General features: G+C 37.4%; 1 protein-coding gene across 1 annotated transcript; it reads left to right on the forward strand.

Moving 5' to 3' along the window:
* The first annotated feature begins 23 nt into the window (after window positions 1-23).
* On the forward strand, window positions 24-13,525 carry LOC575247 (protein extra-macrochaetae). The gene is made up of 3 exons (XM_775662.5): window positions 24-1,113; window positions 8,960-9,128; window positions 11,779-13,525. The coding sequence occupies exons 1-2, from the start codon at window positions 559-561 to the stop codon at window positions 9,065-9,067; spliced, it is 663 nt and encodes a 220-aa protein (XP_780755.2). The 5' UTR covers window positions 24-558; the 3' UTR covers window positions 9,068-9,128; window positions 11,779-13,525.
* The last annotated feature ends 10,470 nt before the right edge of the window (window positions 13,526-23,995 follow it).

A 23,995-nucleotide genomic window follows, 5' to 3' on the forward strand; every position in this document is an offset into this window, starting at 1 on the left:
CATAACACACAACACACACACACCATAGTGCACGCATACACTATTTCGCCGTATACTATTGCCTTCATAGCCCGACGATTGTGTGTGCGAGTCTGGAACGTGTGTGTGTGTATTTTGCAGGCACTGATGCGTACACAGCGTGATATACCTGGCTTTTTCGCTTATCAGTGGAATACATTCCTTGCCATTCACACAAGCCGAGAGTACTAGATTACAGTGAACACGATTTTCTCTCATCTATCGCTCACTGACATTTGTATCCATCGTCCTAATTTTAACGTGTTTGGAGTGCTTTCTCTGCGATTTGGAGATAACTGCGTAAGTGAATACATCCCAAGCCTACTTCTGAGTGATTATTCTGCTCATTAGCTGTATTCGAGTCACATCCTGTGAAAACCCTGCGAGTACTAATTTTCGAATTTCCACACGGGAGTATTCGCAGAGGAGCATCTATTTCAAGCATTGGATTCAAGCTTCGAGTCATCCTTGCATTTTTGTCCTGAAGGAATTGGTTTTTATCTTTATTTGCGAGGAAGATATATTCCAATCACTGTCATCATGAAGCAACCTCCACAAATGCAAACAGCGGTGCAACACCAGCCGTATCCAGCAGCCCTCCATCATACGCTCCCCCAGCACGCCGGCGGGGAGAAGAAGCAGAAACGCGCCGGAGTCTCAAACTTCACCATGTCCGATTGCTACGAAAAGCTGAAGCAACTTGTGCCGACAATCCCGAAGAACAGGAAAGTCACGCGAGTGGAGATACTACAGCATGTCATTGACTACATCCAGGACTTGCAGACGGCGTTAGAAGGAAAGAACATCGATGTTAAAATGATGGGGAGCGTGAATGCGCTTACCGGTATGATCACGGACTCAATGGCCATGCCCGCCCCATCCCCAGCCGCCTCAAACAGGATGCCGTTCACAACCATTGTTCCGCAGAGTACGCAGCAAAGCCATCAGCAAATGACCTGCCCGCCAGCCACACCGCTCGGGGTACACACACAGAGCAACGTAAGGCAACAGCAGCAGCAGCAATGTTATCCTCAACCTCAACATACATCTCTCTTTCATCATCAGGGATACAGCGATTACCACCAAAGACAACAGGTATACAACACATCACCATTTTACAAATATTTCAATATTTCACTCATTAGCCATCCAAATTTCCACAAAATATGTTAATACGTTATATCCAGGTTTTATGATTGCTCATCATTTTGTGTGCATGATGTAAGCCAACATTCATAACATTGTGCCAACAACCTACACAGTCAATGACAATGAATTACTGCCAATTTCTCAAACGAAGTAAGAATCTTCCATTTTAACGGTCGATGGTTTTGTAGTGAGTCTTTATTTTCCAGTCATTCCAATTGAAAGTGTACCATAACTTTTGTAAACTTAGTCATGATACTTGTTCAACATCAATACAATAAAGTAAATTGTGAATGTAGTATCGGCTGTCCTGTTCATGGCTTTGTCAAGTTTGACATGTTTTACATAATAGTAATAATAATTGAATGACATCTTGTGACTCTTCCTCATGCCAAATATGCTCAAGTTGCATGGGCATAATTTCTGGAGGATGGTGCTTCATATTGCATTGCATTGCATACGTTGCCTCAATACTGCTTGCCATTTTGCAGATGTCCTGATCCTGAATCCGCCCTGATCTAAAAAGAAAACCCCAAAAATTCTTTGAAAATTGACGTCTCATACCAAAACTATTCACCCCTCGGGCGCTGCCCACATTGAGGAACCAGCTGTGTCGTCGTAATTTCGGTAATACCATTCAACTTCCAGTGGTCCTTTCATCTATTGTGCAATTCCTTACAATCGCATCCATGGTTAAGTTCGCCTCCTTTTCTGCCGTCCCCCTTTTTAATTCCGCCTCGGTCGAACACCCCAGCTGTTGCTCCCTCTCACACTCGTCCCCATTTCTGCGAACAATCATTACTGGCGAATTTGGGGGACTCATGTGTTGTTTCAGCTTGGTGATGGAACCAGATGGATGAGAAAGGAAACACAGCTAATCTGCTAATCGCTGTTGAGGATTATGTGGAGCGAAGGCGTGACCTTGTCAAGGCGTACATAATGTACATGTAGAAACATCCTGGTCACGTCTGTCTGTTTCTTCAGGATGACATCACTGGTATGCCAGACTTCCAGTGCCCTTGGCCATGCTCGACTATAATCTTATTCTACATCATACATACATGTACATTACTACATACAGATGTGATCATTAAGTTAGTACGTTTTGCTATTGCCGAGTATGTGCTAAACATTCGTATCATTTTATATGCTAGACATTCGACATGACATACATAGATAGCTCACTAAAGCACAGTATGTAATAGTTGTACATGATAGTCTGGAAATGGAAAGCTATGAATACAATTGATGACCTCATCATTTCTAGTCCTGTCAAATTTGTGCAATCATGGAATTAGAGTATTATTATTGTTGTGATTACCATGCAAATAATGGAAGGACATGAATGATGACAGGGTTCAAGTTTCAACACGGTAAACATGGTCATGCAAGGACATGTTTGTTTATCATGCATGATTGACTGATTATTGATTTAATTTAATGCTCTCCCCGTTTCCGTTTTCATTGAATCGTGGGTTGTGATTTGCAAATAATACTGTCCTTATTACAAGTATAGGTTTGGTCTAATACTTACATGGACGCACATGGTTAATTTATGGTATAGCACTGGCTGCACGAGTACAATTTACATTGTATTTTCACTTATTCAGACCCTAGTTCATCGAGAGTAATACACTGACTGACTGACATACTAACCTTTGTAATATTTCCTGGTCAAAATACCAGACGAAGGAATGAAAATGAAAGTACTCGTACAATCCAACTTGAACTCCTTTTTCCTGGTGTAAAGGAGGAAGTCAAGGCATGTCTTGTGATGTGGCTCTCGAGAACTCAGCCTGTCGACCACGGAAGCAGGAAGACCACCTGGGAGATATGACTTGCAGAGCTAACTTCGAGAGGTTCCTGGTTTATTTTAACACTTGACCAAGAATTCCAGCGGACGCACCTGTTTTCCTGTGGATGCCTCTTGGTTTTACAAGAGGATTGATGAAAGGATAACATCGTAAGATGTCTTTACGAGATTTTTTTGTTAATGGTCTTTTCCATTGCATTGGGCACATAGTCATGAAATGTGTTGTTCCTGTTTTATAGCCTGAAATGCGAAATATGGCGTTGAAAAATATTTCATATTACATTAAAGACAAAATGTACAATAACAAAGCTTTTTTAAAAATCTATGTATACATTAAACGCCCCCCCCCCCCCTCCTCCCAAACAAAATGCAGGTAATGAAGAAATCAAGGTCATATCTTTCTTATAATGCGAAGCCTTTTTGGAAATGTTGTCTTGAAAGACGTTTGCTTATGATTGTTGAAGATGACACGTATTTACATGTTATACACTTAACATTGTCTTCAAGTCTCTAACTCGGTTGAATAGCATGAGGAACTTGTGATGGCGCTATTGTAGTTGGCATCCCATCTGAACCCTATCCATCTGGCCCTCTTCTGCGGTACGCGGGGGCGTGGTCGTCTTCTCTTTCCAGCCTTGGTTTTTCATCAAAGAGTTTGCCTGATGATGGCATATATTGCCTCTCAGATGAACAAATGCCACCTGAGCCCGAAGATTTTCCTTTTACCCCTTGAATGAGAAATCCTCCCGATCGGAAATACCACGACAGTTGTTGGTGAAGTAGGACAGCGTCCCAAGACAACCAACTACGTGCCTACCACCATCTGCCATTACCTGAGCATGCACATCCAAACCCTCTCCTTACACCAAACTGACCGTATGGGGCTGAAGTCAGGCTCTGCAGGAGCCGTTGCCATTTTAATCCATTAGCAATCTTGGGCAAGCTGTGATCGTAGCCCTGTGGATACTTTCATGCATAATTATCAAGATTAAAGTTTTAGAGGTGCTTCTCGGACCATCTGTACACCTTGTAGATCGCTGTCAGGTTCTGTGTCTTCCATTGTTTCATTGCCTATTCGACCCCCAATCACACTAATGCGTGAATACCAAGCGACATCTGCGAAGCAATCAGAATATATCTTGCACCGCTGATTCCTTGTATAATTTCACTTAGAAATTGAGAGATACCCTTAGAAGAAAAGATTGAAGTAAAGAACAACAGATATGCAAATGCGTGAGCTGTGAAGATTATTTCATGCATAATTCTACAAATATAAGTCAAAACTTTAATGTCCAGTCACTGAGTGTTCAATTACAATCACAGCCAAAGAAAAAGAAGGATAATTTCTCTTCACATAATGTAGCTTGTTTACTTTAAACTTTCTACTCATTTCGTGAAACTTTTTGGCTTTTGTCTTGTTTGCCTTAAAAAAAGGACTCGTATTATTTTCTAGTGTTACCCTCTGTATTTTCGAGGGGGCAAGGAGGGGGCGATCAAGAAACCATGTCTTTGCTGACCTATAGGTGCCATCAGGCATCATGGCAACGTTTATAAGGGGGGTTTGGCCGAGCGTCGTGGGTTCACGTCAAAATCCCTTATGGCACCTCCTCCATCTGTGCATTATAAGTGAAGAAAGACCCTATACTGACAGCTCCGACATGTGCAAGTACATCGTCCTCATCACGGTAGAACCCCCGGAGAGTTCAGGCCAAGACAAGCGGTGAAGATACGCTGAACCTGTTCTGAATGATAACAGACATGGGAGTCCATCAGGATTTTTTTTCTTGCTTCAAAAAGTGAATAAAATTGAGAAGCGTTAGCTAAAAGAAGGCAATCCCTGTTAAGTTGTTCCGTATGGATTTCTCTCGATAAATCCGTCATGGTCTTGAGATAAAGGATTTTTGATGTGGGAGTTTTTGGATCGGGTCCATGCAAGGGTTACACCACCACGCTGTCTGAACCTGTGTCTCCAGACAAATTGACCATCTTTCCTAGGGTCACCAGCTCCGATGATAGAGTCAGGAGCCAATACCTACACTAGTCTAGTCCCCATTTTAAATTACCAAGGAGATATTAACGAAATCGCTACATAACTTTGTGAAGCTTTTACAAAACGAAAGCTAGCTTGATATGGTTGATTTGGAGTGTACTCAATGATTTATGATAATAATGTTCATGGAATAGTCAATTGATCATTGTAGTAATGGCAATATGATAAAGAAAGTTAAGTATGAGTGCTCACATGCCAATCGGGGACATGAGCATGTTTTCGTCGTCTATATTTATTATTGAATCCAACTGCCTGTTATGATATTTGTGGATATTCAAAAAAAAATATGAGAGATAAATGAATATAAAACTATAACATAGACAACAATGGGAGCGTCGGAAGTTTTCGTAGTCATCTTATTTTCAATATTCAGCTACATTGTACAATTTTTGTTCGGGGATATCCTCAGGAAACTATAGAGCATAACACAGTAGCAGATCGTGTTTCCTCGCTATAATCCCCTTGCATTACATGCTAATGCCTTATCAATCCAGACAAAGCCTCAAATCAGCAACATAATGTGAATTATCACATACTATTCGTGTAGAAATAGAATAGTTTGGTGTGATTAAAGGACTTGGAATGAATTTCGGGAAATGTTTAAGGGATTATCAATCATCTGATCCGCCAGTAGATATCTTTGGCCGCGGAAAGTACTTTTCCTGTAACAGCTGTGAAAATTTAAACCATAAATTCAGATTTAATCTCCACTAACATAACCCGGGTTTAATATATTATATTTAACTTGATTTAAAAAATCCGATTTCCCAAGATCAAAAGACACACTCGTCTTGTGTTTTTGTTTAATATCAAAACGAAAGTTAACGTTTTATCGATTATTAGTGTGGACTGTTTTCATCCTTGGAACAAATTCCACAAGTACTACGTACCATTTTGCAACCGATATATTTTTATGATCAAAATAATATAGCTTGGCAAACATCAATAATGAATACGGAATTTCTAATTAGTTCCACTCGTTTAGACACCTTTTACATATCATTATTATAATAGAGATGCAAATAGGCTGGAGAGTCAATATGTATTATTGTTGACAAGGTTGCAGTTCCAGTTGGCGATTTTTGACGCTGTTCCGTGTTGACGTTTTTCAGAATTCTCTTACTAATTCTTCCGGTTTATTTTTTCTTTTTCCAGAAAAAGTGGCGTCGTTAGGACGCTGTCATAAATTTATTTTATTTGGTTAATTACGATTATGGTTTCTATGTTTGGAATATGATTGAATCGGGATTCGCCAAGAAAAGTCGAGAAGGACACGAGCTTGTGGTGACGACCGAGAAGCCATTGTATACCAGTTGTGTTTTTAGATTTGGGTGTTATTGAATCACTCATCATTAAATGCTCATTGGAGCATCTCATTAACCTTTCTTCGCACGCATCCTTCTCAACGCTCAAAGTTAGTTTGCCCAACCATTGTTCGCGCTCGCTCGCAATCAATAACCCAGCATTCCAAAACACCAAAGAGTGACATGAAATTCAATATTTTTCTCCCCGTCTGAGTAATTTTGTCAGGTGTGCGGTTGATATTTTTGAAAAACAAGAAGCCACCTGTGTAACTCGACCTCCTTTTGTTTTCTATTAATATGACGAGGGGGCTGTTTACATTTTGAAACGCGTTGGGCGAATCCTTGTCAATTTGCGCCAACACACGATGCGGTTTGGACAATTAGCAGTGAGCATAATGGCGGAATTGAACTAATGTGTTATCGTGGGATACAGGCCTGTGAGCACATTCAAACATCTGTTAGCAAGTTTCTCTCTTTTTTCCGTGACTGCCAAACGCGATAAACCGAATTCGCGAAGATCGTATGACATGTGCTCGTACTTAAACGATCATGAATGGTAATAGAGATAAAGGGAAGAATTAAAGTTAGTGGGATGGACCATCAACGATTTACAAAACTTCTCTATCATAAGGTATTATAACAAGTTACAACTCGAATATCTCTTGACTCTGGCCCCCAAAAAAACCTTATGCAGAATAAATTCAGTCAACATTTTCAACCTACTGTATTACTGTATATCTGTCTGAGCGTGGAGGAGCTGATCAATTTTCCGAAACGATTTATCGAATTTCTAATCACATAGTGAGAAAAGGCCGTGTCAATGGTACGGAGTCCGAATATAACTTTGTAATGAATAACACTCTCTAGTCTACATTTCAGCATACTTTACTTGATCATCATATAAATTGCAATTCATGCTGTCCCTGTCTCTTTTGAGTCTCTCCATAAGTAATGTTATGAGGAATCCCACGGCTTGTTTTCTTTTTATGAAAGTTCTTTATTTCTATGCTAAAAAAGAGATGACTTGCTCATTAGCTAGGACTCTTCTTTTGAGAGAGAGGATCAGGTCTAAACGTTCGTGGCGCTAGACTATGTCCCCGTGATCATCGGTCGATTCTTGGGCATCTAATCGTGGGAAAACTCTGATTAGGAACAGGCCCTCCTTTCGAGTTCTAATTGGTTTACGGGAGATAGCAGGTGCAACTCCTTCATACTAAATGAGTATTCATAATGGCGGTACTTGACTCGTACCGGTCCAGACAAGACGCTTCAACAAAAATTGTTTGTGCAAGGAAAATCTCTTCTTCCCTATGGCTGACCTCTCGTGGTATGATCGTGCTATTCCAATATGCCATGATTTATATGGGTGTTTACATTAGCGGGTTAAAGTATGATACTTAGATGACAAAACAGTGAGATAACAGGGGAACACAAGGGCTGAATTTATTGGTATTTACGACAGAGGAGTTGTCGTGATGCCTTGCAGATGATAATGAACATGACTGTGGTGGAGGTGTAGGGGTGCATAAATGGAACCCTGCTTGTAACGCAGTATGTAGGACTAAAGCTAATCGAACGAACCAGCATGCACATGGTTGCCTGTTTCAAATCGAGTTAATGTAGTGCTTATTATCCTTTCGCCCTCACTTATATCCCAGTGCGAATTCAACTTAGAACTCAATTATGCTAATATTTTGTAATAAGGAGATTTATGAACCATTCATCAGAATAAATTGTTTCACTTGTCGTTACATTTGCACCACGTTAAACAATTACACATTTATTTTTGCAACGTAGTTTTTCACTGCCATGATAACATACAACATGCAATTGCGTGTCATTGCTAAAAATGCACAAGTGGAGCTGTATTTATAGAAAGCAGTGGGAGGCGATTGCATCTCTTGGTGGGAGCGAAGAAATGAAGCCATATCTTACTTTCAGCTGCTTTTCCAATCATGATTCAGGGGGAGTACGAGGCGGGGTTATCCACATGAAGATCAAGAACAAATGTTGTACTACTGCTGATGCTTCATCATCATGTACATGTATGCTAATGTTTGTTCATGGCATTCCCCAACGATCATAGTTATTATGATTATATGAGATGAGTTGGAGAGACAGATGTTGGTAAAAGCCCGTCGTAGTGCATGACCATCTGTTACATTATCTACATTTACATTGTGCATAACTACAATTACATGTAAGAAGTGATGTTATCCCATCCCATGCCGCACGCAGTGCACGCCGTCATAGCATAACTTTCAAAACAATTCACAATGGTTCTCGAGATTAATACAGTTATGACGAAATCTAGTTTAAAAATAAGTGAAACTCGCTTTCCAAACTGGTGCTAACCAATCTAAGAGCCTATTGATTTTTAGATCTTTGGGCCTGATTACAACTTATCGAACAATCGAGAGTCGGTCACGTCAACAACACTGATGATACAAACGTATGTGTCTGCATAAAATTTGGCAACTAAAACAGTTTGATTTTCTTTTTGAAATAAACTAAAGATTCATCGACGTTTTCCGCCAATTACCTGCAAAAAGAACGTGAAGTTTCAATATATGATTTTCTCAATTCATCAATTAAATTATATTCCCTTCTTTTTTGCTGTTCTTTCAGATGCACATGAACATGTTACAACAACATCCGGGCAGCAGCAGCAAGGTCCTTCCCCACCCTTACGAGACGCCTGAGAGTTCACCCGAGTCGAGGCCCTGCAGCTGCTAGCAAGATTTCTGATGAGTTCTGGCAAAGCTTGGACTTCCTTCTCCCGATACATCCACAGATGGTAAGCCCTGATTCAATCTGAAATGTTTTAAGGGGATATCAAACGATTAATTGAACGGACTATCTCCTGCTTTCACCAGCGGACATCTGTCAGCAGACAGCACTGGGCAGTCAGTCACGCGCGCGTTTGCAAAGTTGCGAACCATAAAATGGTTTAAATTGACTCGAGTTTTGGGTAGGGAAACGTAAGCTTATGACTCACCTGGTAAACATGACTTCTAAAAAATGGTGAATCCTGGGGAAAAAAGCGAAATACGAAAATATTTTGCATGTGAATTGCTAACGATTTGAGAAAAGCACGTTCCTCGCAACCCTTACTTTAATTTTAAATATACGCAGTACCTCACGTCTATGCTGCGATCATCGTACACATAATTTTAATGATAATGAATTTAGGTGAATCATGGCTCTTGAAAACTGGTCTCTGACCTGACAGCCAGGTTCATCATGAGGGCATCAAATTTCCCCACTTTTTCTATCTCCAAACTCGACATTTCAAGTCAAATAGCGCACGTGGTCCGTTATACCCATCATCGAGCTGACTCTTTTTTCCGCCTTGAGCTCTGGCGTAATGCCGCCTGGCAGTGACGGTTTGGAACAGCTGATACGGGTGACGTTGACCTTTGGTTGCCTGTGTTGGATAGTGATTGCCTGTCCGTGCTAATACCTGCTTCATTCGAAAGAGATTTCTTCTTAGAAAGAGTTAAAGAGGAGGAAAGTCAAATACAGTTGTCTAGTTCTGTCATAAACTAGTAACTACCAAAGGATATCCAATATTAAGTGGATATAAAATCTCCGGTTAGTTGTGGACTATCATTCCACCGTTCGATTTTTGTGTGGGGTTGGGTCTTTCACGAATCTAATCGGACAAGCGAACGAAGTGACATGTATGCCCAAGAATTCCCAAAACTGTAGACCCTAGTATACCCAAAATTGTAGGAACTTGCCAGTTAAATTATTTGCCAATACAATCGTGAATTTTAAGAAAAAAAGGAGTTCTCTGTGAATATTTTTCATGAAAGCGTGCAAATCCAACCAAATTTCAAATTTAGGACGGAGTCATCTCGCATGGTTAGCAGTGACTCAAATGAACTCGGGTAACCCGGGTGTTTTGAAGGTTAACTGTTCGGGCACGTTTTTCCCAAACCAGAAATGCCTGGACATGGAAGCCTCGTCTCCTCACCGGTCTGTAGTTTTTCTTGTAGAAGGTTGAAAGGTGAATGCCCTCGGAAAACTGTTATGGGAATATGGTCTTTGAATGAAGCCATAGCAATGCAGCTATTGTACATGTAGCCCAGGGTTGAATAGCTTTATGCCAATTTCGCAGAAAACAGAGATATTGGTTTGAAGGCTATGGCAAACATTATAATTACCAAATTATCATAATTGGGATGGGGTTAGGAGGAGGGGGAATTACCTGCCCGAACAGGTCTTGCTGAAACTTTACCACACCATCATATTGGATCAGAACATTGATAAGTAGTCCAGTCATAATGAATTATTTACATCAATTTTGTTTTCTGCTATAAATTATTATAGGCCCTAAACATCAGAATATAAATGAATTTATTTGATTGTATTCGAGTCCAGATATTCCAGACCACAGGTTGCCTTACGGCTTCTAGAATTTCATTTTGGCACTTCTGACAATAAATCTATTCTTATTGGACATTGCACATGATACGTGTGACACGTGGTCAATATTTGACCATGGGTGTCGTTAATTTATGAAGTGGGAAGTTCGCATACTTGTTGCTAATATGCTGCAGGGGGGGAAAAAATCATAGACTTTCATAGAAATTTATTAATGACAACAGGGGTCAGAGTTTGAGGTACGACCCCGGCGGGATTCCCGGGGTGGAATGACCCACCGTCATGGAATGCACACCTGCTCATATGTTAAAACCATGTTAAAGCCAAGGAACTTCTTGACTGACTGGAAGCTCAAACTCCTTTTTAAAAAAAGTCGACAGGTGATTTCGTTTCGCTGCTCTACGGGTTCCCTCATTTCCAGGAAGGGAAGATAATTGATTAGGATTAAAAGATATAAAGAGTGAACAAACTGAATGATTAAATGATTATGTTCAGGGGCGCGACTTCGCCATGTCAGCTGTTGCTTTTCCCGCGGTATCTGGCAACTGCTTTCGCGGAAGCGCGCGAAAACGAAACTGTGTTATCGTCTGTTTCTCTTATGTGTACAGTATTTAGACATTTTCCGTTATGAATGCCTTAGACAGAGATAAGTCATATGTTGATATCTTGGTTAAACTTCCTGTCTTCCGCCGGAAGTCGTCCAGGCCAAGTCAACGAACTTCCGATCAATATTCAATTTAAACATTGAACAAAAAATAGAATAAGACAAATGCGGGTCAGTTTGGACACCAGGTGACCCCACAAAGTCTGTAAAACTGTCGATAAATGGTTCTTGGTTGAATAACCTGCAAAGGAAATGTTGATGTACGGGCTTTTCTAGTAAAACGAAATGAACTGCCTACGGGAAATTCGCTTTCCATTCATAATATTTGCATTACAGGAAATGTTTTTGCGAGTTTAGAACACAATGCAAATCCAGTGTTTACAATCCATTATGTTATTTGACTAAAAAATATTGGTATTAACGGTCGTTATTCTTCTTTTGTTTCCATGTGTAGGTTCCCTTTCCATTTGGCATCGCTCATGGTCACCGGAGTTCTGCATGCCCGAGGCTGGTTCAAAGTATTAAACAGCAGCAAATCAGGATTTCTACAACGCCGAAAGACATATTCGGGACTACAAGGACCTGCGGACATTGCTTTTTGAGGATATTGCAGACGAGGTAGTGACGCCATGGTTTGATTTAGTTATCAACGCGCTCCACAGTTTGGACGGGACAATTCAAAATGGCGGACGTTTGGAAAGTGGAATTTTATCTTTGAGAAGGAGACCGCCCCCAACGGTATAACGTCAGATACGAACTCTCACACGAGACGAAGTTACACATCGCAGAAATTGACTTCATTTATAGAAAAAAAACATGAATTTAGAAAAAAATATTAGATATTATTTAAGACTATTTGTGGTTCTGTCTTGTACAATGAAAATATGAATTGTACATATCGTAAATGCTATCAATGTTTCACACAATGACAACTTTCAATAACTGCTCAAACAACAAATTGAGCAGTCATTGAACGTTTTGGATACACTATTTCGTGATGAATATCTGTATATATTGAACGAGATATCACGATGTATTCGTATATACCGTGTTTTTACGGTTCACAGTCTTGTATATGTTATTGCCAAAACTTGTCGCTCAATGTCTATGGAATATTTTGATTAATATTTGTGATTATTTGATGATTTTTTTGTTGATTTTGCCTCCCCCTCCATGCTTGCCATGTATAGGAAAGGGCAAATATTCCATTAAAATATTTATGCTAAGATATTTAAATACATATTGATAGTAGGATTTTATGATAAAGTAATTTAGGGCGCCACACACGGAAAATGTAGAACATGCCATAATAACTTCTAGGCCAAATGACCAATACTAAAACACTCGTGGATTTCATTGCAAAAATACCACTTTTTATAATATGGTATCATAAATAAAGGTTGCAGGGACAATGTTCTGTAGTGTTTGTATTTAAATGCCATTTTATCACTGAAATTCACTCCGTCACTGTTTACGCTGTGGTTCCCCATGTTGTAATTACTAGAAAAAATATGAATCGAAACTGCATTTTGAATAAGGATTACTATTTGCCAAATTCCTCATTTACATTTTTTGACGGTTGTTCGTGTACGCTGTATTTAAACATGCGTGTGAAAAATCAACAAATAAAACAGATTATGTACGAGGGAGGCATGCTTATCTTGTCGTAGTTGAAGTGGGCGGAAGGGTATCTCCATATCGCACCTTTGGAATGAATCATTAACCAGGTAGGCCAAATTCTTGATAATATAAAAAGGGAAAATATTTTTTTATCAAACAACAGACATCCACAACCGGAAGTTAATGTAATGTTCAATACGAAAGAGAGAAAACATTTATTGAAAACACAAATCCGGTGGCAGTAATAATATTGTACCCCAAAGGTCGGAAGAACATTTCGGCATTTTTGCACTTCCGAACAACATAATTATTCTACATTTTGCTCAGCAAACTAGTAATTCAAACTCCATTTTCTGGAAACCTGTAGGCCCATAGATTTGGAAATTATCCAGTATTAATTATAATGCGATATAGTGGTATTTATTACCTTTATATTTTTTAGTTCATTCGAGTCCATTTTTTATTTTCCATATGATTTATAATTTCATATTTTTGATGTAATTTTGTACTGTTGAAATATGTTGTTCGAAAAGGATTTGAAAAAAATTATGTGTCATTAAAAAGTTACATTGAATTCTAAATATGTTTTGGAGTACTTATATATCTTTCGTGGTATCTGCTGAAGAAAAATATTTTAACGTGTGAGAGAGAGAGAGAGAGAGAGAGAGAGAGGGGGGTTGGGTGGGGTGAGTAAAAGATGCAACTATCGAGACACACCTGAGAGACAGAAGTTTTGGAGTCTCTTTAGATGGATTATGAATACATGTATAATTATGTATAATGGACAGAGGAGATAACTAATGGAAGAAGTTTCCAGAAAAGCAAGAGTAAACCATCACTCATAGACACAATAAGAAAGAGCCAAATGCAATTTGTAGGTCACGAATACAGAAAGGACAATTTAGAGGGGAAAACATGTATATACTAGGGCCATTTGCTTGAAAAGAGAAGCAGGGGTAGGCAACGTCTCACATATTTGCGAAGCCTGAACAAAATTATCGGCAACCAAAAATAAAATCAGCAATACCAGCTTTTTAAGAGTAACACTAGCAGATAATCAGAAATGGGGGAGGGGGCGAGACCGCCGATGTCTGTAAAAGACGGGGCACTTGATGATGATGATGATGATGATGATGTTATAATAGAGGGACATATAATCTCGAATAAGAGACAAGGTAATAAATGAAGTAAAGTGACAAAATTGACTACAATGAGACAGAGAGAAATAGAGAGAGAGAGAGTAACAAAAAATACATAAAGAGAGAGAGAAAACCTTAGAAGTCAAGTTCAAGTTCAAGTTCAAGTTTGTTTATTTATTTCATATTCATAAAAAAAACAGCAAATGCAAATAAACATACAAGTATATATACATACAAGGAATGGTCAGTTATTACAATAGTTTAAAATGAAATTGGAGAACAAAGGAAAAGCCCATGGTGGCTTTGTATAAAAAGTTCCCCGAATATTATAATTTATATTGAAATGATTGATTGATTTTTATTTCTCATGCAAAAAACATAATACAAAAATAATTATATCACAACAAATATGTAATGAAACGATAAATATAGTGGAAATAGCACGAGAAAAGAGGAACTAACTTGAAGCAGAGCTTGTTGAAGTGTTAGTTTCCCATATGCAAATTTTACAATAAAACATGAACAAAGTATGCTTATAGATCAAGAAATAGACAATATGTAGCTAGGAAGAAGGAAAAAAAAAGGGAACAAAAATTATTTATATTATTGAGCATATATGAGTTAAAGATATCACAAAATACAGCGATAAACACAATATAAAGACAAAAAACTACAAAAACATGTATGAAAGAACGGGGGAACCAGGCGTGAATGAGGTGATAATTTGTGAAAGAGGGCGTACTTCCTCTATGAGGCGTAGGGACTAACTTCGATGAATAAAATGAGGATTGTTATATCCGGACGGTATGTATTTGACAGCGGCGGATCGAAGAATCTTTGAAAATGCAATTGTAACAAAATAAACAAACAAACCAACGAAAAGAAAGGAAAAACAATGAAGATGAAACGAAATTCACTTCGATAGTTTAAACAAAAAATCTCTGACACCCCCAAATAAAATTCGCAAGTGGCAGGGATGGAGGGCGGGGGGGGGGGGTGTCTTGGTCAGGGAGCATGCTTGTACCCCTTGGTCATGCCTTTGCTATGGATTTATTCCCCCTATTCCTGTCTGATTTTTTTTCTTCTGATTTTATAAAATTCCAAATACAATCATGTAGCATCATGGCACCACAGAATACTTTCATCATAAATTGGAAAACGAAATATTGACTCAGGAAAGGTTGCCGAAATGTCTCAATGCTTCTTCAATACTTCATCTCATCATATTTCTATGTAGAGAAAAAAATCTTGAGCAGGCCCAAGAAGAAGAGAAGACACATCGATGTGCATGAAGACGGGGTGATAAATATGCCCGCGGCATACGAATAGGACTCGAGTCGTAATTCTGATGATGACGTTTTTCATCAGTTCGCTCGCAGTCATCTCATTAATTTGGATTTTCGATTCCATACTGTCATATGATATGGAGCTAGGGGTTCAACTTTGTTTCGTATGATCGGAGTACGTTGTGGGAATGTACGGGCCAAGTGAGTCCCTGTCTATACCCTGGGTCATACGTCACTGCGTACAGGGTGTAGCGTAAAATAAGAAAACGTAGCTGTTCACTGAAATTAGATCTATACTAATGGTTATACTTCACAGATACACAATACGATGAGATGGTAGGTCTTGCCTCTTGCATATAACAAATTGACTAAGTTGATGTTATTTTGATTTATACTTTATCATCATTATCACTACCACGAGTGAAAACCACCATTTAATCATCAACACCATCACCACCATCACCATCATCATCACCATCATCATCATCATCATCATCATTTACCATTATCTTCAATCAGCAGTCGTCTTCGTATTGTCATCATCACCTCCGTATTTCTTCGTCGTCGGCAAGAAAAAAATACGCCGGCAACAATTCTTGGTCAACATCTTACAAACCCACATCTTAAATTAATGTCAGCCCTCGATTACAAACTATTCTTAGCTAACCATATTGCAACCTTTACCAGCCGATGTGACTTTGACGAGATGAAGCCCGGGACAATAATATCTCCAAATCATGTTTAGATAGACTGAGTTCAACGTATACAAATCCACAATATTGTATCATTTGTATGCATACTCTTACAAGCTATATGCTTTCACAAAGATGAATATTTTTTTTATTTTTTATGGTATACCCTATACCTTGAAAATCCCGCAATCCACGTCGAGATTGCTTGGCTCCAAACAAACGAGGCCCATAGTACTCTCACCCCCTCCACTACAAATTGCACCCATAAATCGCATACCCGGGGATAAGGCGGTGCTCTATTATAGGATCAATTTATGACCTTTCTTCAAATGTCAAACGTCAAGGTCAAAGGTCAAGGTTAAGGTCAAGAGAATTTTGGAGCAATGTCATGAAGGATATGTTGTACGTGTCTATTTCTGCATTTTCCTCGCTGTATGTCAACGGTGTCGTGGACCACACCCTTTTTTAGAATGTCATCTAAACATTTTAATATCAAAATGTGTTTTATTCATCTCCTTGCTCTTTATCTCACCCCTTCTCTCCCTCTCTCTCTCTCTCTCTCTCTCTCTCTCTCTCTCTCTCTCTCTCTCTATTTCTATTTAAAGTTCCTGATTTTTGGAATATTGTATTATGGTAACTAACTGCTTGTTCATACACTTTGTCGTTTCAGTCATTTGCAGGGCCAATTTCATATTTTTCTTCTTATTCTTCTCTTCTTCTTCTTCTTCTTCTTCTTCTTCTTCTTCTTCTTCTTCTTCTTCTTCTTCTTCTTCTTCTTCTTCTTCTTCTTCTTCTTCCTCCTCTTCTATTCTTCCTTCTTTCCCCCTTTTTATTACCTTAGAATATCTTCTTCTCCTAAACCCATAATATTCTTTTAGCTTTGATAAACATAGCACATACGTAGCACTTGCATGGGCTTTCTATTTTGTCAATTGTTTATCATATACAGCAACACTAGCATACATTTGAACCATTCTGTGACATGATTTATTAGGGGGAGTTTCTCTGATTGCTATGCGAACGTACACGTAGTTCCAATACATTTGTCGTTGAGAAAATGCTTATACAGGACCTCATAATAATGTGACATCCTTTCCTGCCATCTCTATTCTTTTTCAAACATTGTTATCCATGTCCAGTCAGTCTTTGCTCTGTTATTAGGGTATATTTTTCGTTAAAAACTTGAAATCATGAAATGAAAACCATTCTTTTCGTCGAACCTGACCTAATAAGGTTCGATCTATAGAATTCCATCATATCAATTAAGACAGATACCTATGAAGACAGATACTAGTTTAGCGGTTACGCGTCAATGAGGTCAGAATGAAGTACGCTTCATATTTTGGTGCTCCAGCAGGCTATAGGGCAAAATGGATATACTCTTTTCCAAGCCAGGAAGATTGAATTTAAAACGGCAAGATGAATTTGTAATTTAATGAAAGTAATTTCCGCGGCTTACTGAAGATCCGACACTGATCCTATCTTAGATTCCACAGCGATCGTTTTCAGTATCAAATTTTCTTTTATCAACACTCTGTCAACTGAAATGATATAATATGTATATCATTATTTGACAGTCGTATCTTCTTCTATCTCTTCTTCTATTTCATTCCTTAGGTTTTGCTGCTGCCTCTTCTTCTTCTTCTTCTTCCCATTCTCATTCTCCTCCTTCTTCTTCTTCTTCTTCTTCTTCTCCTTCTTCTTCTTTTTCTTCTTCTTCTTCTTCTTCTTCTTCTTCTTCTTCTTCTTCTTCTTCTTCTTCTTCTTCTTTTTCTTCTTCTTCTTCTTCTTCTTCTTCTTCTTCTTCTTCTTCTTCTTCTCCTTCTTCTTCTTCTTCTTCTTCATTTCCCTTTTATTTTCTTCTCCTTCTTCTTCTTCTTCTCGTTCCTGTATTGTCTATATGCTGTACTATTTAGTCACTGATATTTTGGCTGCATATAGAAAATCATGTCATTTTGATTGAGTCATTATTAGTAATGGTATTCAGTTCAAGTACTATTTTGTTGGTTTCCCAGAATGGTACCTTAATTAGAAGGAGAATGATAAGATTTGATTATTTTTCAGGAAATTCAAAGGCAATCGGGGAAGCTGAAAAATGTTTTGAGACTTAGATTCATAAGAGAGAGAGGCAGAAGAGATATATAGAGAGACAGCGATGGAGAGAAGGAGAGAAGGAGAGAGAGAACTAAAGGGGATATAAATCAAATAGGAAAGAAGAAATAAGAAGTAACATGAGAATTATAGAAAGAGAAAGAATAGAGGGGAGAGAAGATGAGATAAGGAGGAAGAAAGAAAGAAAAAGGAAGAGAGACAGAGAAAGAGAGAAAAAAGAAAGAGATATGAGAAAAAAGAAAGAGATATGAGAAAAGACCATCACGCACTGTCCCCATAGCGAGCAAAAAACATGCAGAAAGCATGGACATAATTGTGCTTTCCGCTTATGTCATATTTGATGATAATGGAACGTCAATCATTTGTCGGATTGGTATATTAATAGTTCTCATTTCAAGTTCATCTAGGCGGTCTATAAATGCCAATTTTCAGACCAGCTGCATGTCGTCCGCTGATGTTTGATTGTATTTTGGCTTCAATTCATGACTAAATCTTCTTGACTGCTGCAGGCAATAGTTTTGATTTTTTTCGTTTGTCTCTACATTAAAAAATGCTCAATACAATAATTATATTACATATAATTGTTATTGTGACACACAAAGGGCATCTAGAAAAAACAATCTCACGGGGAGGGGCCCCTTCAAGGCAAAATATGAGAGGACAATTAAGTTTGAAAAAAAAAATCAATTTATTCACCAATTAATTATCTCTCTTTCTCTCTCTCTTTCTTCTTTTCCATCGTCAACAAATTAAATTCAGTTTCATGGGAACAAAATAATCAAAAAAATGTATTAGGTATTAATATAAATAATAACGATAATGATTATGATAATGATATTACTAGAGAAATATTATTAACAACGAAAACAACAGCAACAACAACAACAATACTACTACTACTACAAATAATAATAGTAATAATGATAATAATAACATGATTACTAACAACACTACTACATCATTGTGCTATACTACTATTTCTACTACTACTACTACTACTACTACTACTACTACTACTACTACTACTACATGTACCACCACTACTACTCTACTACTATTACTACTAGTACTACTACTACTACTACTACTACTAATAATAATAATAATACTACTACTACTACTATTACTACTAGTACTACTACTACTACTACTACTACTACTAATACATGTACTAATAATTATAATAATAACAGTAAAACTAATAATTATAATAATAATAATAATAATGATATTATTATCATCGTTATTTTTTATTTAAAAAAAACATTTATAAAGGATTATTCATACAATACAAGCGCTGAATTATTACCATCCCGTTTTGCCTTGCCTTTTTCAATTTGTTCATGTATCATGATGTTAAGGAATGTGTTCTTCTTATGATCGCCCGCATTTATTACGTGCAGCCTATACCATCATCTGTTGTATAATTTACTCCATTATATAACATGAGGGTCATGCAATGAAAACCAATATATAAAGACAATGAAAGGGAGAAATTCACAGTAAGGTTTCTAGATGTTATTATCTTTTATTTCCATGCACTGCCTTTTAAGTTTTTACGTCTTATTTGTTACCAGCAAACATTATAACCGCCTGCATTAAACTTGCATAATTCAATTTACAGGGCATGTTGTTTTGAAGCTATTGTAAAACACCCATCCTGAGCCCCGTATATGCTGGTACACTAATTTCGAAAAAAGGATCCTGTAAAGGAATCTTCTGTTACTTTTTGCGTTTTTAACATTATATTTTAGCCCATATTTTCCATCTATTACAAATTATTGTGTGAATCAGCAATGTGTACGAAAAATCAACAATGAACTTGAATTAAAAAAAAAAAAACAGGCTCACGATGACGGGAAAATTCGACTGTATGGAACTCACCTTTTTATCAAATTAATTATATAAATTCAGTTCTTTATTGCTATGATAAAGTTTTTTGTCCATTTCGTTGATAAATATCATTTACTTGCAGTTGTATCCTTTTAAGGGGAAGTCCACCCTGATATTAAGTTGGTTTAAATAAAGTAGAAAAATAAGAGCAACATGTCAGTGATAGTTTGAGCAAAATTTGATAAAATAAGAAAAAAATTTGTTAATGAGTTGCGATCAATCAAACACAAACTCTGTGACGGTTCCCTTACATTTACTCTGTACTTTAAATACACCACAGTGTTTCCAATTAAATAAATTCATAACTTTGCTACTTTCAATAGGATATTGCGCGAACTTACACTAATTTGTTTCTCTCGCCTGTTATGCTTTTAGACTTCCCCTTTAATGAAATCATGTTGAAGTTAGTTGCATTTTGGTGGAATTTGATGTCTTGGCATTAGCAAAACCGTATATTTGAACATTTTGAGGTATTTTGTAGTTGGAATATCGGCCAAGTAGGTTTAACAGTCTCAGATTTTCCAAGAAAAAAAACAACAATAAACAGGATAAAGCGACCAGTGGCAAAATGTTATCAGTTTCCGCAATATTTTTATGGTCATTAATTATTTATAATGTTAAAACCATAATGGGGATTTCCCCTCAGTGTTTTTATTACAAGCCCTTGCACCTGTGCTTTTATTCGCACGGGATATCCTATTTGCGTTTAAAACCATTTACTACAGTAAAATAAATGAACTAAAATGAAACATTTCTTTACAATTCTCTCTTTTTTCACGGCTTGCGACTTCCTGGGTCTTGAAATGTAAAATTTGTCGAGAAAAGTGGGATATAGAAATAGAAATAAAGAAATAAGTTCTATAAGACAAGCAAAAGATCAGATATTAATCATAATGAATATAAACATAACTCATTTGTTAAATAAATATTGATAAAGTATGAAAATGAAAGCATACATATTTCCATAACCATATTGTTTTGTAATAATAATAATAATATTCGGTTCTTGTATAGCAAACATCTCTATGCGCTTCCAAATTTGGAAATATGACAAAACAAGTTAAGACAGAAAGGGAGAGATCGTAAATCATTTTCGTCATCTTTGATTTATTTATTTTTATTTCGCTTTTGAGCAAATTTCCACATTCCTCTGGTTGAAAATGCTGATAATGTTTGCCTGCCCCTTTCCATCCAACATGCCATAAAAGCATGTGTGTTTTTTTCTTCTTCAAATCAATAGCATACAACCAATGTCAAATTTGTATGATTAATTATCAGATTTTTAAAACTAGATTAAATTTTCTGCTAAAACCACCGGTCGAATTATCCCAATGAAGACCATATGCTATTGCATCAATATCTTTAAATATATATTCATTGTATATACCGAATTTTTACTGTATCTTTTCCCTGTAGCCGTTTCCTCGTCATTGATTATCAAGTTAACAAACCAAAGACAGGCAGAAATTTTCCTTCAACTGCAACTCCAGATTTAGGTTTTTATATTTTTCTTCAGTCCCACCTTATCACTCTGACGTCCTTGCTCGGGAGCGAATTACTCCTCACCGTCCATCTCGCTCTAACGCCTGCCTTCCCTCTCCCTCATATGATTATGATCATAATGAAATTACTGATTTTTTCCACGGGAGTGGAGTCGCTGGAGCTCTCTGAATAAAACTATGTCATGCTGTGTTCGTGTGTTTGTTTCTCTTCCCTCTGCAACCTGTTCATATATTTCTGAGAAAGATGACCAGGAGAAGATTGCGAGATGAAACAAAGAGAGACGCTGTTCGAGCGCGATTACTGCGGGCATACCTCGCCCAGCTTCCCGACGATGAAACGTTGTTACCTTCGATCAAGTGCGCGTGCGTGAGGTGAGGGATAACTTTCACCTTATTGGTTTCGAAATAATGCACTGTTACAACATCGTTGAACAAGGGAACATGATAAACATGTGGGTTCAAGCATGTGTAGTAGGTCCATGCCTCATGGTTCATGTATATAATTTTCCTGGTAAAATGACAGTAACTATTTATACTCCTGTATTAATTGTGGAATATAAGTGAGAATTATAATTTATGTAGGTCTACATCTCTAAATGTATTATTTTGTAAACCGTGATGTTGCACTTTGATTTATGTTCTGTGAATTTTCAATCACCGTACATAAAAAAGCAGTTTGTGAAGAACATTGAAATCAATAAAACAAAAACAAAGTAATGATTTGAAGCAATAAACTTTTGATTGTGTTTAAAAAGTACAAGCATCGTCATCATCGTCGTCATCATCATCATCATCTTCAAACTCATCCTCTTTACATTCCATCCTCTTCCTCCTCCTCCTCATCATCTTCATCATCATTATCATCATCATCTTTATTCTCATTACAGTTGATGTCACCGTTATCGTTATCATCATCACCATCATCATCAAAATAATCATCATCACCATCACCATTACCCATTACCACCACCACCAACATCATCACCACCATCATCATCATTATCAACACCACCACCATCATCATCATCATCAACACCACAATCATCACAATCAAGATTGTTGTAACTTCATCATGACGTCAATGGTCATTAAGTCAGTATATGCACTTAGCTAATTTAGGAACAGCTTCGCGTACGATTTCAACTATTCCGTTCTCCTCTAGACCCATCAAGTCAAACTATTATTATCTCTTTTTCTTTAACATCGAAATCATAATATTTTTGCAGCCTGTCATTGTGTCAAATATATGATCTAGGGGTGTTAGTCCAATACCAAATCTTGATGGCTGCCAGGCAAGCTAACCGAAGAAAACAAAGATTTGTTTCCCATCAGAGAGCGCTGCTGACAAAAACTTTGTAAACATGTTTGTCATCTTCACAAACCTTGCAGGAAGAGCATTGATACGGACAAAATAAGTTATTTGTGCGTTATTCTCTATTTTCCATTTTCGTCACATGACCTTTTGCTGGTGATAGGTGACATGATACAAATGTATTTTATTTGTTCCTAAAAATCGGTGTGATATGTCCGCATAGCTTTGGGATTGCAATAACCTCAGTAACCCCCCCCCCCCCTCCCACCACCCCCTTCCAAATATTGTTAAAATTGGTGAGGTAAACATATAGCAGACTTTAACTAAGGTAATGAATCGATATTTGTTTGAGAAAATTACTTTGAATAAGATACCTTTTGTTGATTGCTCATGGAGTATTAAAGAAATAATCAGTGATAATTAATGACGATACTGCATGGATGGAGCCAGCAAATATGTAAACAAACTAAGAATTGGTGAGTTTGAGTTTGAGTTTGAGTATTATCCAAACAAAAACTACATCAATATAATAATCAAATGTGAATTTTTAACATTGAAAAGATAAATGGGACCAGAAAACAGCATTAAATGCTAATCGTGTCTGGTACCCCTAACACACAAGAGTATCACAACAATGAATGAGAATTTAATGAATAAATATGAATAACTATTGAATACATACTTAAGCTACAAGCTATTCTACGTCCAGGCTAAAATATGTTCTGTGATTAAATACAAAGCTTTGGTATTTTACACTAAATAAAAAGATAAAGAATCATATAACATAATATTTACAAAAAGGCAAGAACTTCGGTTCAAAGTTCAAAACAATGAAACAGATTACTGAGAAAGACGGATAGCAATACAGTCATACAAGCAGATAGAAGAAAGGAGACAGAGGCAGGAGAAATGCATAAAATCTAGGCCATCTCCAATTAAACTCCACACCAAAATTACAAATACCTACCGAAAGATCATCACAATACTAACCAACAGATAGCAATACACTTACAAGCAGGTATAAGAAGGGAGACGGAGGCAGGGGAAAAGCATAAGATGTAGGACATCTCCAAACTCCACATCGAAATTACAAATACCTACCGAAAGATCATCAC

The sequence above is a fragment of the Strongylocentrotus purpuratus genome, unplaced genomic scaffold (assembly GCF_000002235.5).
Source record: "Strongylocentrotus purpuratus isolate Spur 01 unplaced genomic scaffold, Spur_5.0 spur5_scaffold_13, whole genome shotgun sequence".
NCBI classification, from domain to species: domain Eukaryota; kingdom Metazoa; phylum Echinodermata; class Echinoidea; order Camarodonta; family Strongylocentrotidae; genus Strongylocentrotus; species Strongylocentrotus purpuratus.

What these genes read in the sequence shown, in the direction of transcription:
- LOC575247 (XM_775662.5), top strand. Translation starts at nt 559, where the DNA reads ATGAAGCAACCTCCACAAATGCAAACAGCGGTGCAACACCAGCCGTAT. An exon ending in ATTACCACCAAAGACAACAG is followed by an intron (nt 1,114 to 8,959) that starts GTATACAACACA and finishes CTGTTCTTTCAG; the next exon opens with ATGCACATGAACATGTTACA.